The sequence below is a fragment of the Actinia tenebrosa genome, unplaced genomic scaffold (genome assembly GCF_029948245.1).
Source record: "Actinia tenebrosa isolate PJP-AT-01 unplaced genomic scaffold, QUT_ActTen_1.0 PGA_scaffold0__85_contigs__length_37466705, whole genome shotgun sequence".
Classification (NCBI taxonomy): Eukaryota; Metazoa; Cnidaria; class Anthozoa; order Actiniaria; family Actiniidae; genus Actinia; species Actinia tenebrosa.
In genome coordinates this window covers 19,249,334-19,266,508 of record NW_028292569.1, presented here as the reverse complement: position 1 = coordinate 19,266,508, position 17,175 = coordinate 19,249,334, and the positions used below count along the sequence as shown (strand labels likewise).

General features: G+C 37.4%; 2 protein-coding genes across 2 annotated transcripts; one reads left to right on the top strand and one right to left on the bottom strand.

Annotated features, from left to right (window-relative positions):
- The first annotated feature begins 249 nt into the window (after window positions 1-249).
- Window positions 250-705, top strand: LOC116307509 (uncharacterized). The gene has a single exon (XM_031717782.2). It carries the CDS (start codon window positions 250-252, stop codon window positions 703-705), a length of 456 nt encoding a protein of 151 aa, XP_031573642.2.
- Window positions 706-4,354: 3,649 nt separating this feature from the next.
- Window positions 4,355-5,650, bottom strand: LOC148913657 (uncharacterized). The gene has a single exon (XM_089037305.1). The coding sequence runs from the start codon at window positions 5,648-5,650 to the stop codon at window positions 4,355-4,357; it is 1,296 nt and encodes a 431-aa protein (XP_088893431.1).
- Between the last annotated feature and the right edge of the window lie 11,525 nt (window positions 5,651-17,175).

The following is a 17,175-nucleotide window of genomic DNA, read 5'->3' as shown; positions in this document are numbered from 1 at the left end:
TGGTGTACCAACTTGGAACACCAAGATGGCCGCTCCATACATTTTAACCAAAAATTGCGTCATGTTTACTTGTCTATAGTTCCGCAACGAAATGCTTTACAGCCTTAAAATTTGGCCAGTATATGTAGTTTGGACCGCTTTGCAAGAATATAAATTTTTTATTTCATTATAATGCGAATTTACGCTTTTGAAATTCATGATGACGTAGGTGAAAACCAAGAATAGACCTATTACTTGTCTACCAACATTATGGAAGCTGATGACGTCCATCATATCAGCCTCTATAACCATCTAGAGGAACAAGAATTGATACCATTTGAAGGCTGTAGTCGTGGATCGATAGGAACAAAAGACCAACTCTTCATCGACAAGGCAGTTCTGCGAAGTGCAAAGAGAAGGCACAAGAACTTGGAAATGGTGTGGGTAGACTACAAAAAGGCATATGACTTTGTACCTCATAGCTGGATAATCGCTTCCCTTGAAAACATCAAGGCTCAACCATCGATCGTAGGATTCATGAAGAGAGCAATGTCGCAGTGGAGGACTGAGCTAAGGTTAGACGGAGAATCTTGTGGTCATTCTGAGATAAAGCGTGGAATATTCCAGGGGAGACTCGATGTCACTGTTACTATTCATCATATGTCTCATACCATTGACGTCCATACTGAACAACACAAGGAAAGGCTACAAGTTGAACAATGGTAAAATAATGTACTGATCAGTACATTATTTTACCATTGTTCAACTTGTAGCCTTTCCTTGTGTTGTTCAGTATGGACGTCAATGGTATGAGACATATGATGAATAGTAACAGTGACATCGAGTCTCCCCTGGAATATTCCACGCTTTATCAATCAGTTGTTATACATGGATGATATGAAGCTCTATGGGAAGAACAAGAAAGAAATCGAGTCACCACTACACTCTGTACGAATATTTAGTACAAACATTGGGATGACATTCGAGGTAGTGAAGTGCGCCAGAGTAGGAGTAAAAAGAGGAAAGGTGGTAAAGAGGGATGGGATAAAGCTACCCTATGGTCAGCAGATAATGAACTTGGACGGTAATGATCACTATAGGTATCTAGGAGTGTTAGAGAAGGAAGATATCAACCATCAGAATGGTTGGAGTAAAAAGAGGAAAGGTGGTAAAGAGGGATGGGATAAAGCTACCCTATGGTCAGCAGATAATGAACTTGGACGGTAATGATCACTATAGGTATCTAGGAGTGTTAGAGAAGGAAGATATCAACCATCAGAAAGTAAAGAATAGCGTCCAACTAGAATACAAAAGGAGATTAATTAACAAACGAAGAACTCCACTCTCTAGACAGAAAGACGCGCAAAATAGTAACCATGCATCGAGGGCTACATTCACGTGCGGATATAGATCCCATCTATCTTCCAAGATCTATGGATAGAAGAGGATTTAAGACCGTAGAGGACACTGTAAGAGAGGAAGAACTTTCCCTGAAAGAATATGTTAGCAAACATGATATTCTATGAAACATTGTAAAGGATACCATGAAGGAATCAGAAGAGACAAAGAAAGAATACCAACAGCGCAGGCAGAACGAAAGACTTGAGAGATACACAAGCAAGCCTTTACACGGAAACTACATCAAGACGTGCGAGGACAAGATGGATAAGGAGAGCACTTGGCTTCGGCTAAAGAAAGGAGACATTAAAATAGAGACGGAAGGACTACTCACTGCTGCACAGAACCAAGCACTACCTACCTACTACTTGAGAAGCAAGTGCAACAGTAGTGATTCATCGCTGTGCCGGTTATGTAATGAAAAGACGGAAACTGTGGACCACCTTGTAGCTGGACGCAAAGTACTGGCAGGGAGAGAGTATAAAGACAGACATGACAAAGTGGCAAGAACAATACATTGACACCTATGTAGGAAACACCAAATACAGTGCACTGCAGATAATTGGTGGGATCACGAACGGATTTTAATGTTTACACGGATAAGAAGATTGAAGCAAGAAGACCGGACATCATAGTCGTAGATAAGAGCAAGAAGAAGGCGAAACTGATTGACATCTTAGTGCCTATGGACCATAGAATTGATCAAAAGGAAATGAAAAGATTGACAAGTACCAAGACCTAAGAATAGAAATAGAAAGATTGTGGAGGATGAAGACCATGTAGTTCCGATAGTCACTGGATCGCTCGGAACAATATCGAAACAATTTAAGGATCATTTTCAGAGACTAGAACTTGATAGTATAAGCTTGTTAGACCTACAGGAATCTGTACTTTTAGGCACGGCAGAAATCTTAAGAAGAGTACTTCAGCTCTCAGGAGCCGGGTAGAATCTCGTGCTGAAGGTTAATGTATACCAGCAAAAGAGTTGTAAGATTCTTGAAACTTGTTAATATCGCGCGCGTTATGTAAATTCCCGGTTGGGCTATTTTTAGTAATAGGAAGCAGTTTAAATTTCGCCTTACTCTACTCCTGTGCGTCATCAACTACAGGCACGCGCTTTTTCCGTTTGTTGTTTTGATCACAAAAACGATCTTCCAAACCACAAATGGAACTAAGAGCGCACCTGCGCTATTTGACGCACGGCAGTAGGGTAAGCCAAAAGCAGCTGCTAAGGAGCTGAGACTAACGTTAAGTTATATACTAGCGGCTTCTATGGAAAGTGAAGTGCTGCGACAGGTGCAATTATATCGTAACCCAATAGACATAGAACAAGAAGACATGCAAAAGGACAAATAACAACAATTTGAAATATTTATTTGAAACAATCAAAAAAAAAAAAAAACAACAACTAAAAACATTGAAATTATATATGCCGAACTCAGAGCAATGATCACGGTAAAGAACATAAACAAAAAATTGTAACGAAGACCCATTGGTAGATTAGTCTCTAACTAAACGGTTTAACATCATTAAATAAAGTTTATTATCATTATTATCTTATCATCATCATCATCATCATTATTATTATTATTATTATTATTATTATTATTATCATTATTGTTATTGTTATTATTATTATTATTGGCAATGAGTTGACTAAGAATTGAGCAATATGGTTTCTGCATCTAGTATAGTGTGTTCTTCAAAGGCTTTTACGTTCATAGCATCTCTCTGCATCAATATACCATCGATCGTCCGTGTCGTCCATCGTGAAAGAAGGCACGAGTTTGCATATAACAAAGCTGAAAGATTCATAAAAGCACATTGTCCTCCTCTAGAAAAGTCGCTAAAACAATCGTTATCCTGATGAATACTTCCACTTACAAATATTTTTGCATTCGACATTACCATTTATTTCGAACCTACCTCAAATTATATTACAAAAAAAGCACAAAGTTCAAGATTTCACCGATTCACAACAACCACGAAGCAAACAGGCCAGCGAAACACGACACCATCAAAAGGCGTAACCATAGCAGCATATGATGGAGTACCGCTGACCGGTAGTGAAACCGCTGACCAGTGGACGATATACCAGTAGAGGCCGAATGCAGCCATACATAAGTGACCAATCTCTCACGGCCAAGAAACAACAGGATCCTCGTAACTCTTTCGAGATTAGTTTCGGTACTCGCTGCGCTCGCAGCAATTAACGATTCATTGTTTTGCAAATTGTTGTCCAAAGCAATTACAAGGAAAATTAACAAAAAGATCTGCAATGCATACAATAACTTTAAGAGACTCTTGTATTCTAAACATTCCAAGGACGAAGTCTGCAACTGGGGAAAATACCTTCCAATTCTCCTCTGCTAGAGATTGGAACAGCCTATCACGTGAGATCAGAGAAATTATCAAGTTAAAGACGTTCAAGTTAAAAGTGTATCACCTTCTTTTAAAGGAGGATAGGAACAATCACATATGCAAATTGAATAATTAGGAATGTGAACCTTATTATTAATTAGTTTTTTTAAATCCTATATTTATTGATTACTTGTAATCTTTCATATGTTTCATACTATTTCATACTAATAATTACTACATAATTATTATTAATCATTTTATTTATTTATTTTTTCGCTTATTTTTTAAATTTTTTTTTTATCATAATCATATTTTTAAATTTTATATTTTTAGTGTTTTTTTTACATCACGTGAAGTGACATAATAGTGTAAATATATTATATAGCTTACATAAGTATAGTTTATTTTATCATGCTGCACATGGGTTTATACCAGATTGTTTGGTTTGGTTCAACCTGATCCATTTTTTATGCAGTTTTAAATAAAGTCATTATTATTATTATTATTATTATTATTATGGCAAGTTTTATTTGTCTGTATATATCATGTTTACATTGACCAGCGGACTAAGTCTAGGCTGGTTAAGTTCATCATTTTTTTCAATCCTTTCTTCAGCTTATGCATATTCATAGAACTTCTTGACCATATTAACGTTCTGGCTTAAAATCCATTTCTGACATCGTTCTATAAGAAAGTTCAATTCCCTGTCTGTATTTGTAATTATTCTTAGGTCTTTTCTTAGCTGTTCGTGATGTCCTGCGAGAAAGTCAAACACTATGTTAATCTGATTTACACTTGAGCTTTTGCACTCTCTTTTGATGCCTGCACGTAGTTCCGTGTATTTTTCTTGTTTTTCAACAGTTCTCTCCGCAATCTTACCAACTTGACAAACTGTGCCTTCAAATAGTGTCCAAGCATTAGTTTCTTTATCTTCTACAACTATGTCGGGTTTATTGGCACTGTTTTCTGGAGCTTTCTCAAGTTGAAAGGGTACATTCCAGTATATTTTTGCCTTTTCATTTTGAAGTACTGCTGATGGTAGACTTTGTTGGTACCATGGCTTTCCATTGTCGCTTTCCTGAAAGTTGTACTTTTCCAGCAAACAGTGGTATATCGGTCTCAGCATTCTGTCGTGTCTGGCTGTGTAAAGACTTTGGGCGATCTTTGAGCAGCCACTCAGTACATGTGTTGTTGATTCTGTAGCCATATGGCACATTCTGCATTTGGTGTCTGTGATGGTCATCTGTGCTTTGCTTTGTTGGTATGTCTTTGTTGGTAGTAGTTGTTGGCGTATGTTCTTCTTTACGCTGTAGACAATATCGGGAATGTTTTTCCACTTCTTCAGGATCTGGTTGGCTGTTGGTGAAATCTGTTTGTCTTGGAGTTGTTGGTTGGTGTAGGCTCCAAGCCATGTTTGCTGTTTTGTTTCTTTTATGTACTTCTCCGTAATCTTTGATCGCAGCAGCTCTTTTATTGATTTTGGTGAAGGTGAGGTTATCGTTTTGATCTCGTTGGCAGGTGTAGGGTCTTTACTTGAAGGTATTTTAGTGCCTGCTGCGTACTTGGTGGCCTGTTTGAAAATTGACCTTCTACCTTGCGCGATTCTATTCATTTCAAGCGTTCTTGCATGCTTGATCCTCTTGTCTTTGCTGTTGTTGATATAGTTTGCCATTTTGATTGTTGTTAATTTGAAAGTGTCCTCAACGCTTTTCATACCGCTTCCTCCTAGTTCTTCTGGTAGGTAGAGTAGTTTGATGGATTCGTGATGGTGCATTCCTCCTTCTTTTCTAACTATCTCTCTTGTGCGTCGGTCTATGTCCTTCAGTTGGTTTATTTTCCAGTCGCTTGTCCACATGTGGTACTGAAGACCAGGTAGGGCAAAGGTCTTGGTCGCGTGTACTTTTCTTGGCATGGATATGTTACTTGACCATATTACGGATTAGCGTTTCAGGTATTCCTTACTTGCTTCATTATAGACTTGTTCCTCTAGTTGCGTCGGGTTCTCGTATTTACCGAGAAATTTGTAATAATCGTTAGTGTCTAGCACTTTGAGCTCTTCATTGTCAGATATTTTTACACTTTCTTCATTTATTTCTATTTTACCTCGTAAGATGTTGACTGTTGCGCACTTGTCCAAACCCCAGAAAAGTCCGATGTCTTCAAACATACTCTTTGTTGTCTTTGTTATTAAGCCTTTTGAGCTGACTTGTGGTATGTCTTTAGATCGTCAACGTAAAGTAAGTGTGTTAGCTTCTCTTGCTTGTTGTGTGAGTATGTGTATCCTTCTGTGGTTCTTAACCACCACGCTATTGGATTGAGGCAGAGTGTAAATAATCTAACGCAGAACGAGTCTCCTTGTAGAATTCCTTGCTTCAGACGTATTGGACCAATTTTCTCTTTCTTGTCTTCAATCTTGACCTCTAGTGTGATGGACCATTTCTTCATTGTGTTCTTAATAAAGTTCTTTATCTTCGTTGGAACGTTGTGTATTTGTAAGGTGAGAGCCAGCCATTCATGATTAATTGAGTCGAAAGCTTTCTTCACATCAATCCATACACATGAGAGGTTTTTCTTTCTATCTCTTGCTTCTTCTAGTGTTGTTTTATCAATTATCAGGTTGTCTATGCATCCCATTGAGTTTGTAGAGTACCCTCTCTGGTCTAGCTGCATGTACTGGTGTTTTTCTTGGTGTTCTTTAAGCTTACTGTCTACGACTGATGTTATTGTCTTATACATTGTATTGAGCAACGTGATTGGACGATGATCATTGGCTTGTGGATCTTCTTTCTTCGGAATCATAATGCACTTTCCTTCTACGAGCCAGTCTGGTAGTGGTATGTCGTTGTCGAAAATTGGGCTTATAGCCTTTGCAAGTCCTTTGTGTGTAGTTGTTAATGTCTTTATCCAATAATTAGTTATTCTGTCATTACCAGGTGAACTCCAATTCTTTTTCTTTCGTAATATAGATAATTTAAACATGCTTATTTGCGGGCTAGGAATAATAAAATTATTATTACATTTGAAAGGTTTTTGATCGTAGGGATTGAAAAAAAGAGAGAAAGATGGAAAGAAAGAAAGAGAAGGTTACGCACATACAATCATTTTAGTTATAAATTGATTAAGAAATGATAATTGTTATGTTTTAGATTTCACTGGGTGTTTAAGACAAACTGTCCATTGGATGTTCCAGCCTTTTATCTCAAAGAATGACTAACCATATATAATCGATTCATTCATTCATTACCAGTTTACCTGGAAGGTTTGTGTGTCATAGAATCACCAATCCATTAACAGAAAACCACCCATTACAACGACGGTCAGATACGTCTTCCAGTGTAAGTTGTCACATTCTTTGATGGTTGACCTGCTTTTACCCTTCTTTGTTAGAAGCCAAGGTACTTGTATGACCCACTGCTTTTGTCGAAACCAAACGACATGTCAATATTATTACCTAAATATTCGCATTGTGGACTGATGACATAAAAAACGCACGCACGTGCTGTGTGCTGTTATAAAGAACGCACGGATAGGTAGAACACGAGAAAAGAAAACTTCTCGAGTGTTTTGCCAATCCCCAAGTGCTTTATAACTCCACACAGCACAGCAAGAAAGTTTTAATTTAGTGCCAAAAATATTATATCAGTAACAAACACTATACTTTGTGCCATCTAACTTAAAATCATCTTTCCTTAATAACATAGAACGGGCTGTCTGTTTATACTTAGCCTTGTGGTTATTGCAGACAACCTGTACCTTCTTTTCACTTATCTGTCTTGGTATATATATACTATAAATAACTGTGTTTTCATACTTTTTAGTTTTATTTATAAATTATCTATATTATATATATATATATATATAAAGAGCTGTAAATCCTATAAGAGAATGGTCAAATAAAAGTTGTTGTTGTTGTTGTTGTTGTTGTTGTTTTATTTCTCTTATAATATGTAAAGGGTGCGTGCGTGCTGTGTGCTCTCACAAAGCACGAGCCCCCAACCATTTACAATGCGAGATTTATAACTGTTATTTTATAATGAGTATTAATGATAACATTTCTAAGTTCGATGTTGAGCTTTTGCGCATGTCTATATTTTCAACAAAGGTTTCAAAACACCTCCCACACGGACTAAGGAAGCATTAGGAAGGTATCTACCAGAAGGACTCAGCACACAGTGCTAATCATAGCAAGGGGTTAATCATCTATGGTCTAGGGGCCGACTAACCTCTCCCTTAGGCTTTGGCCGAGCTTCCTGATTAGTCACTGGATAGCGGTGTCGGGGTCGAAATCTCCGGCCTAGCCGTAAATGCTTCGCGCTGCCATACTGCGCTTCAGCACTCGATGCTCGGAGGTATGGTCCTACTCAATATATATATAAGACCAAGTAAAAAATATACAAAATAAAAAAAAATAAAAAAACATAAAAAGACAAAAGAAAAACTAATAAACAAACGAAGAATCAAACTAACAAACAAACGAACAACAACAACAAAAAAAACAAAAAAAAAAAAACGAAACAAACAAACAAAAAGACAAAAAAAAAAAAAAAAAACAAACAAACAAACAAAACAAAAAAAAACATGAAGGATATATCATTATCACTAGTCATTAGGCTTTCAACTCATTATTTTTTGTCACTCGATGTTTGGAGGTATGGTCCTACTCAATCATTAAAGAAAAAACAAAAACAATTTCATCAAACATCATAAAATATCTAAATTATAATAGATAAATTATTGTACATGATAAACATAATAAAATCTAAATAGAATACAAAATAGTCTAAATGATATTGACGTCGAAGAAGCTTTCAATTTCAAGGGTTTATTTTATGAGATTCCTTCTTTTTTTGAGCTTGTCAATGCATTGACGGCACACGTGTGAACTCGTCGTACTTCAAATTATAGTGTTTGCACTTCTAAAATAGGGTTGAATTTTTGTAGTTTCCATTTAAAAGATCCATTGACTTTTGATAACGGTGCAATTCATATAGGATTTGATTATGATTTTGAATTGTGGACGAAGCACCGAACCTTGTGCTAGGCCGGACTTCATAAGCTGAGGACTGGACTCGGTATTTCCAAGTATGATCGACTTTCTGAGAGCGCTCTCGTATGTAAGACTCAAACCATCGAAGTACTATTAGGATTTGATTATGATTTTGACTTGATTTTCGAGCGTGGGTTTATTACGATTCATTGACTTTTGATAACGGCAATTCATATAGGATTTGATTATGATTTTGACTTGATTTTCGAGCGTGGTTTATTACGATCCATTGACTTTTGATAACGGCGTAATTCATATAGGATTTGATTATGATTTTGACTTGAGATTACGAATCGTACGAACGGATAATTAGATGCACGCACGGTTGTTACCATCCGTACGGATGGTGCGGATGGTGAGGGGCCCCAGGTATGGCAACATTGAAACTACCACAAGGTGACCATAGCCATTTTACACAGACGGTGACAAAAACACTTCACACAGGGTTACCGTGAAAGGTTAAGTGCTAATGATATGCATGTTTTATTCATATCAATGACTTTCACAAACCGTACGGATCGTGAGCCACACTGACGATCCGTATCAATTCGACAGTATTGGACATGACTGGTCCAAAACAAAAGATGTATACAGTTAATTGCTGCGAGCCAGCAGGTGAGCAGCGACACTAATCTTGACGATTGGGATCCCTGTGTGCCTTTGTGGATGCTATGAAAAATCTCGATTTTCTGTCACTACCTCACGATGATTCGCCCTAGATCCCCGCTGTCGTTCCTCCGAGTAAACCTGGACACAAAACTGCGATAATCCGTCCTGCTACTTATGTTAAGCGGTAATCGCCTTAAAATCGTGCGTTCCTTCGCTCACTATAGCTTGAATAATCTTCGATTGTAGTTTAATCATGACACATTCAAACTTATTTATTGCTGGAAGCATTCATCAAGGTCACTAAAACTTCAGTGAGGTTTCACGAGGAAGAACGTGTTCTTTTATGAGTTTTTTAGCGCTGTTATACGCATAGAGTTGTCAATCGAATGCTGGAACACTGCCACCGTAGATGAGCTCCTTGCCGAGGGAGATGCCATGTTCTTGAGTGCCCTCGAAAGACAAATTATCCCAGATACCGAGACGTTGTCACTGACTTTTCTATCTGATAGAGATCGCTGGTCTTCGCACCATGATGCAAACAAACCAAGCCAATTGCTCATTGAGGCAACTATTATATCAAACCGATCACCCATAATTGATTGTGCTTATACTTATAGTTATTGTTCTTAGTTGTTATTATCATTGTTTTAAGCTAGTCAATTTACATGACGCTTTTGTTGTCCTCTTGTTTAAGCTTTTACGCATATTTCCGTGTCTCCTTCCAACGTTGATAAATACACTTCAATAAAGAATGTTTTAATATTGTATTTCCATCTCAGTATCAGGTCACCGTTGTCTCGTAACTACTCGCATTATTTTATTTGAAAAGACTAGTTATTTAAATTAAATAAAAAACATAATACACGATAGATACCAGTTAAGAGAACGCGCATTACGTCATCAATTACAGAATCAGTCAATTAACTTGCACGCGCTTTGGATGAAGTTGTTTAGTTAGAGAAAAAGCAAAAGTTAGCGATAAAATATTGCGCTAGCAAAAAATTTTCAAACATTTTACGATTCGATAGCATATATCACTTTCTCTTAGGTACAAGCTATATAACCTACTCAAACGGCTTATTTCTTAACCAGTTATGTGAAGATTAATCAATCAAATTTTATCAGTAAAACATCCAACTACGTGTAACAATTGAAAAGAGGAAACTGAGCGCACACAACGAACTCGAGGACAATCTCAATTATCCCGGTTGTGTCGAAAGTGTTTGAAAGAATAGTTTACGATTGTTTAGATAGTTTTATTTCATGTCTACCGTGTTTAAATAAATTATTCAGTCATTCATTTGAACTTCCATTAAAAGTGGTGGTAGTGAATTAAAATCAGCAAAGACAAAGAGCAAAACAAGTATAAAACAAAAACCTGAGTCTTTAAGTAGAGCAATCAAATCCTTCAATTGTCGACAAAAAATCATAACTAAATGTGTTGCTCGATTTATGTGACCATGTGTCACCTATAGATTGATAGATTTCTGGTTAAAAAGAATGAGAAGGATAGAGGAAGAAGAAGAGGAAGAAAATGAAGATAATGCGCATACAATGAATCTTTCACATTTTTGATATAAGTTTTGAAAAAAATAAGAGTCCTAAGCCATATGCTCATGAGGTTTAACCTTTTTTTGCCCCGAGCACATAATGATGCACCATCATCCTCTTACTCATTCATTACCAGGTTACCAGAAAGATTTTTTGTCGTATATGGAATTATCAATCCATTACCAAAAAATGCAACAGATCAAAGGAACGATGATTTCTCTATTATGTATTCAGAATGCCAACATGCCAAATATTTCCTGAAAAATTCTAGCTTGAAGTCGATTATATTTGATTTCTTCTACAGCGTGTGATCGATGGTGCTCAAACGGCCATTGTAAAACGTGAGCGGGTCATGTTACATACTGCATTCTCATTGACCGAAAGAACGTGACAAAACTTGAGTCAAATTCCCCTTTCCCGAGAGACTCGGGTTAGTTATGAATACATGTCATAATAGAGAAATTATCGTTTCTTTGATATGTTGCATTTTTATTGCGGTTCAAGGTGAGAGAGAGAGAGATTTTTTGGATTGTCTAGCGTGATGTAGTCGATATCGGGTGCTAAGTCTCCAGCCTTCCCATTATTCAGGTAGAGAAGAGCGGATTTTGAAAAACCCACTAAACGGCCTCACATTGCGCTGAAACTTCGCCAGAAGACTGAACAAAGTAAAAGCAACAACTGCAGCAAGTTTTGAGGCAAATTGTTGAGTGAAACATTTTATTGTCATGACTTTACCATAACTCCCATACATTCCCTTACACATTACATTCCCATACATTCCCATACACAGGAACCTTGTTTGGTCTGCCTGTGGTGTGATTTCAAGGTGACTGTGAAGGGTGACCCATTACCACTAGCTAACACATTTTAAAACACGGTTTGGACTTCATATTTTCCTTCCTTGTGAAACTTTTCTCGCTAATATTGTGTTATCATGACATACTCAAAAATTACACCTACCACAGGTAACCCACTAGGTTAAACATGTTTTATTTAGAATGCAAAACAAGTGTTTTCACGGGACAATTCAGAAGTATCATAGCATAGCTCGTTCTTGGTCTAGATCCGCCCTACTGTAAGTTAGGTGGTAAACCAAACGTTGGGAGCAAACTCTCAACCAAACAAATGAAAGAATAAAGTATCTGATTCAACTCCACTGACATCTGATTGGCGTATCGAACTTATCAACCAATCAAAATTAACGTTCGGTATCTGAACTTTCGTAGGAAAAATCGAGGGGGTTCATTGCAGGCCCTACCTTTCCTCCCTTCCTCTCCCCAGTTCTACTTCCCCTTCCTCTCCCCAGTTCCCCCTCCCCTTCTTGGTCCAGTCCCCAATCCCCTTCCCTTTGGGCCGCTACGCAGGCTACAAAAGTTACCACCCTTTGCCTCGATCCTATCAATATTAATTTTTTTCATGAACATATTTAGAGTAATCTTGTTTGCGATCAGCGAGTCATTGCACTGGATCAAATCTTGATTTAGATGATGGCTAATGCTATCGACATTATTAGATGAAAAAGTTAGATGAGTGTCATCTGCATACTGACGAGGCTGACAGTAGGAAAGACACTTTGGGAGATCCTCCATCTATAGGAGGAATCACAAATGCCCCAGGATTGTCCCCTGAGGAATGCCGCAGGATAGTTAGTTGTTATCTTACAAATAAGCATTCACTAAGCATCCTTGATTGCGCTCACTTAGTTAGGAATGGAACCAATCATGAGGGATTCCCCTAATTCCATATTGGGTATAATTTAGAAAACACAATGTCATGGTTCACTGAAGACCTGATCGTTATACCTATTCTTTCAAACACTTTCGGCACAACCGGGATAATTGCTATTGACCTCAAGTTCGTTTTGTGCGCTCAGTGATCTCTTTTCAATTTTAACACGTAGTTTGATTTTTACTGCTAAAGTTTGATTGTCTAATCTTTACATAACTGATCCAGAAAATTACATTCAAACCATTTGAGTAAGTTAAAGCTAGTACTTTATAGAAGTGGCATATGCTATCGAATCACAAAAGGCTTGATAATGTTTTTGCCAGCGAAATCTTTTATCGCTTACTTTTGCTTTTTCTCTCACTAAACAACTTCATCGAAAGTGTGCGCAAGGTAATTGACTGATTATGTGATTGATGACGGTATCTATCGTGTATTATATTCTTTAATTAATTTAAAGGCATTATTATTTTAGCCTGATAGCTAAGCTATCGATAGCCTGATAGCTAAGCTATCGATAGCCTGATAGCAGGAGGAGAGGACTTAATCTTACATCGACCTCTCATCGACCTCTCATCGACCTCTCATTGACCTCTCATCAACCTCTCATCGACCTCGCATCGACCTCTCATCGACCTCGCATCGACCTCTTATCAACCTCTCATCGACCTCGCATCGACCTCTTATCAACCTCTCATCGACCCTCAATCATAGAAAAAATAAGCAGATATAAGATTATTATAAAATAATTTTGGTATTTCAAATGGTCTTGGCCGTGGAAATGAGAATTGGTCATGGGCTTCCTGTGTTTTCAATAACTAAATCGGATGGGCTGCCTGTGGAAATAAGAATTGGCCATGGGCTTCCTGTGTTTTTCAATAACTAAATCGGATGGGCTGTCTGTGGGAATAAGAATTGTCCATGGGCTTCCTGTGTTTTTCAATAACTAAATCGGATATGGGCTTCCTGAATATTTGTGCATTCATAAAATTGTTTTGATGCCGTGTCTTATTTATCACGTGACAAAAATGATTGAAGGAAAAGAGATATGACAGCATTAATAAGCTTGAATGCTAGGGAATTTTAGAGTCATTGTACTACGGTCCAGTATGAAATAGAATGAACGCTGTTTATATAATATAGAACAAGATAACAGAACTAATCATTTTCAGCTGCTTTTGCATAATTAGGAAGAACTTAGTAGGTCTTATTGTTTATCGTTTATGAGTCATTAATTGCATTGTGTTGGATACAATAGTCATCAAATTTTCATTAGTCCTTTGAATTCATTGACGGTAGCGTGATATCCTCGAGAACCTAACTGGAATAACGTAGCCATTGCGTTTCTCAAAAGTAAATTTTTTTAGGTCTTGCTTGCTTGGTTGGTTGGTTGAGTTTTGGAGTTAAAAATTCAACATCCCCGAGCTCTATAAATTGGATTGGTAAACAAAAGACTTGTCCAAACTTGTCAAACAATAAACTCATGGCGTCAATTGGTCGTTATGGCAACTTCACAATACCTACCCGTCATTTTATGGTAATAAGTAATAAAAATAATTAAAACCACCGCATATGATACACGTAATGCGTGACGTATTAGAACATAATTAAATCCACCGCAAATATACTCGAATCCACCGCAAAATTAGTAAATCCACCGCAAAAATACGGATCGTGCGATCCCTCCTATACTACTTAAATCAGAAAAAAGGCAGCGAGAAAAACGCTAAAGCATGTCCTGATCTTTTTTGAATTTCTCTTATTCGACAGTCGGTGCAACCTCAACCTCAACGTTTGATTTTGTCAGTATAAAATGTAAAGCAGTCTTTTATCAGTGGGAAACAGAATGTGGCTCGCAGTAAGACAGCGTTCTGTGTAGTACTGTTCCATTGATACAGTTTTCGCAGTCATAAAACAAATGCCTCCCCTCCCCCTACCCTCATCCGTTGTGGGCTTCCTGTGATAGAAGCCAAATTTCAAGAACTGTTTGGCTTTTTCTTTGGCTTTCTTGCGCAAAACGAACATCCAATATTTTATGATTTTTTGTTGTTCGCTACAACTTATTTTCACAATAGATGTCAGAACATGACTTCTCTTTGCTCTTTAAAGTGCTACTTGGACGAAAATCGCTCCAAAATTAAAACTCTTTCATTTGCGCTGAAACTTTGCTGAAATAATCTTTGATACATTATACTGGTATTCGAAAGAAAAGTGTCGAAATTTTATGGTTGATTTTCGTCCGCCATTAATTTGTTTGTCTCACGGCCAAATAGTCATTGTGTACAGCGGTTTCTCTCTGTGACGTCATACATGCAAACCATCCAAGTTAGCGTCGCTTTGACCATACATTTCTTGTTGGATTACCTGAAGTTTATTTGATGTTTTATACGCGTTATCGTGAAAAGAATGAACTCAGTAAAGTTTTTTTTAAAGCTTTGATATCTTTTCAAATGGTGAAAAGTCCTTTGGACGCTCTCTTTGTCAATCCTGAAGAGTTAGAACCAGTTGCTACCAGCTAAACGAAGAAGTTATCGTGTACAACTTCTTCTTAGAGAGAAGATGAAGCCGAACTAGAAGAAGCAATGCTTGTAAAGAGGTTTTCATAAGAATTCCATACTTTCATTCCATGATTTGTATTTGCTACATACTGTCCATGATATAAGGAGCTTAAATTTGAAGTTTCAATATAATCTAACAGCTATTGATGCTTTGAAATAATAGCCTTTTGAATTCTGCGTTGTGATATAAAGATTTGTGATAATTACTTAGATCTATGTGCCGAATAATTTAGTATGTGAGCTCGTAATTCTCCTGATTTGCTACAGAACGTTTATTATTTGCTCCAAAATGTTTATTATGCATTTAATACGTAGAAACATACGATTATCTATAATATCATCTTTGAAAGAATATGTCAAAGGTTTCTTATTTATCAGTTTATTACTCGCCCGACGTCTGTCACTCAGCTCAAGTAAGGTTAGCACGTGCCACCTACATCTGGTGGCCCGCATCTCCTGGCCCCACACGCATCTCCTGGCCCCTTGGCCATAACTCGGGAACGAAGCATGCTATGGTAACGAAACTTGGTAGCATTGGCGAGATTTGTGTTGTCAATCATCAGATCACGTGACATGGCGTGACGTCACATATCACGTGACTTACGAACTAGACATTTTCGCCGATTTTTGCTAAGAATCATTACAATGAATGCTATGGTAACGATACTTAGTACGATGGGTGAAACTTGTGTTGTCAGTCATCTGACCATGTGACATGGCTTGACGTCACATACCACGTGACTTACAAACAAAAAATGCCGATTTTCGCCAATAGTCATTACAAACTGATAAATTACAAATGATGTCCGTCAAAAACACGGTATTTGCCGGGACCGTTTCTCAAAATAATGACTATCTAGGCAAAAAGCGGAAGTGGTTTTAGTTAATTCAACTATTCACGGACTGTATTATATGGTTTAGATTGAATTCTATTTAAAAAAACACCGCTCAGTTTTGAGTCGAATTTTACAAGAGAAAATGTGTGTAATAACCGGGGTCAAGCTAGAATATCGTCTCTCCTTGAAATAAAACAGAACCTGTCAAAAAAACAGAAGTGAATTTGCAAGCCACGCAAGTGAAGCTAGCGTCGGATTAGCAGCGTCGGATTGATATTCACTGAGATGAAGAATCATTTCCGGGGGAGGTCAAACAGTCCATTCTACTAAATTCCTCTTTTTCTCCTAACGGTGGTAAAATCACAAACGAATTCCGATTAAACTTTATTCTCTGATTTCTATTTATGATATTCTATGCTCTTAAGTAGAATACACTGCCTATTCTCGACGAATTTACTGATTTTGCTCTCAGCCTCGGATTGAACTCGTATTACAAGTCACGTTCAAAACATTTAACTGACAACCAGAGGAGGTTCCACTAGTATCCCAGAATGCATTGTGTTTGATTCTATATTATCACTTTTTCGTGACGTCATCACTTTGGTTTGACCGGCTTAGAGTGCACAACAAGATGGTGGTTTTCAGACTCGGCAAATGCTTTTCAAGATATTTCATTATTGTATGTTCATTGTGTTTCAAAAGATGATTTTTCTGTTTGTGTACCCGGCCTTGAAGGAGTACAAGTCGTTTTTAGACTCGTTCACGTCAGTTTTTTGGAGAAATTGAGAGAGATGTGTCGCTCTTGTTCCAGCAACAACGAGTGACAACTCTTCGATTGATTACTTGTTCAATAACGTCCGTAGCCCAGCTCTTATTCGCCTTACTTCAACATTTAGTATAGGAGTAAGTAAGGTTTATTAAATATTTTTGTTTTGTATGAAATGGGCAAAAAATATCACACCTTTTACGAGTCGCGTTTGCTATAAATTCTCGTAAATATACTTCAATTGTGACTGTCCAAAAGACTATAAATCATGGGTCACTTTTGGTCATTTCAAGGTTTTGCTTTTTCTAAATATCTGAATTACACATATTTGTTGCTTAAACTTAA

Bases quoted from the DNA above. Each gene is read 5' to 3' on its own strand.
- LOC148913657 (XM_089037305.1), bottom strand. From the start codon at position 5,650: ATGCCAAGAAAAGTACACGCGACCAAGACCTTTGCCCTACCTGGTCTT.
- LOC116307509 (XM_031717782.2), top strand. From the start codon at position 250: ATGGAAGCTGATGACGTCCATCATATCAGCCTCTATAACCATCTAGAG.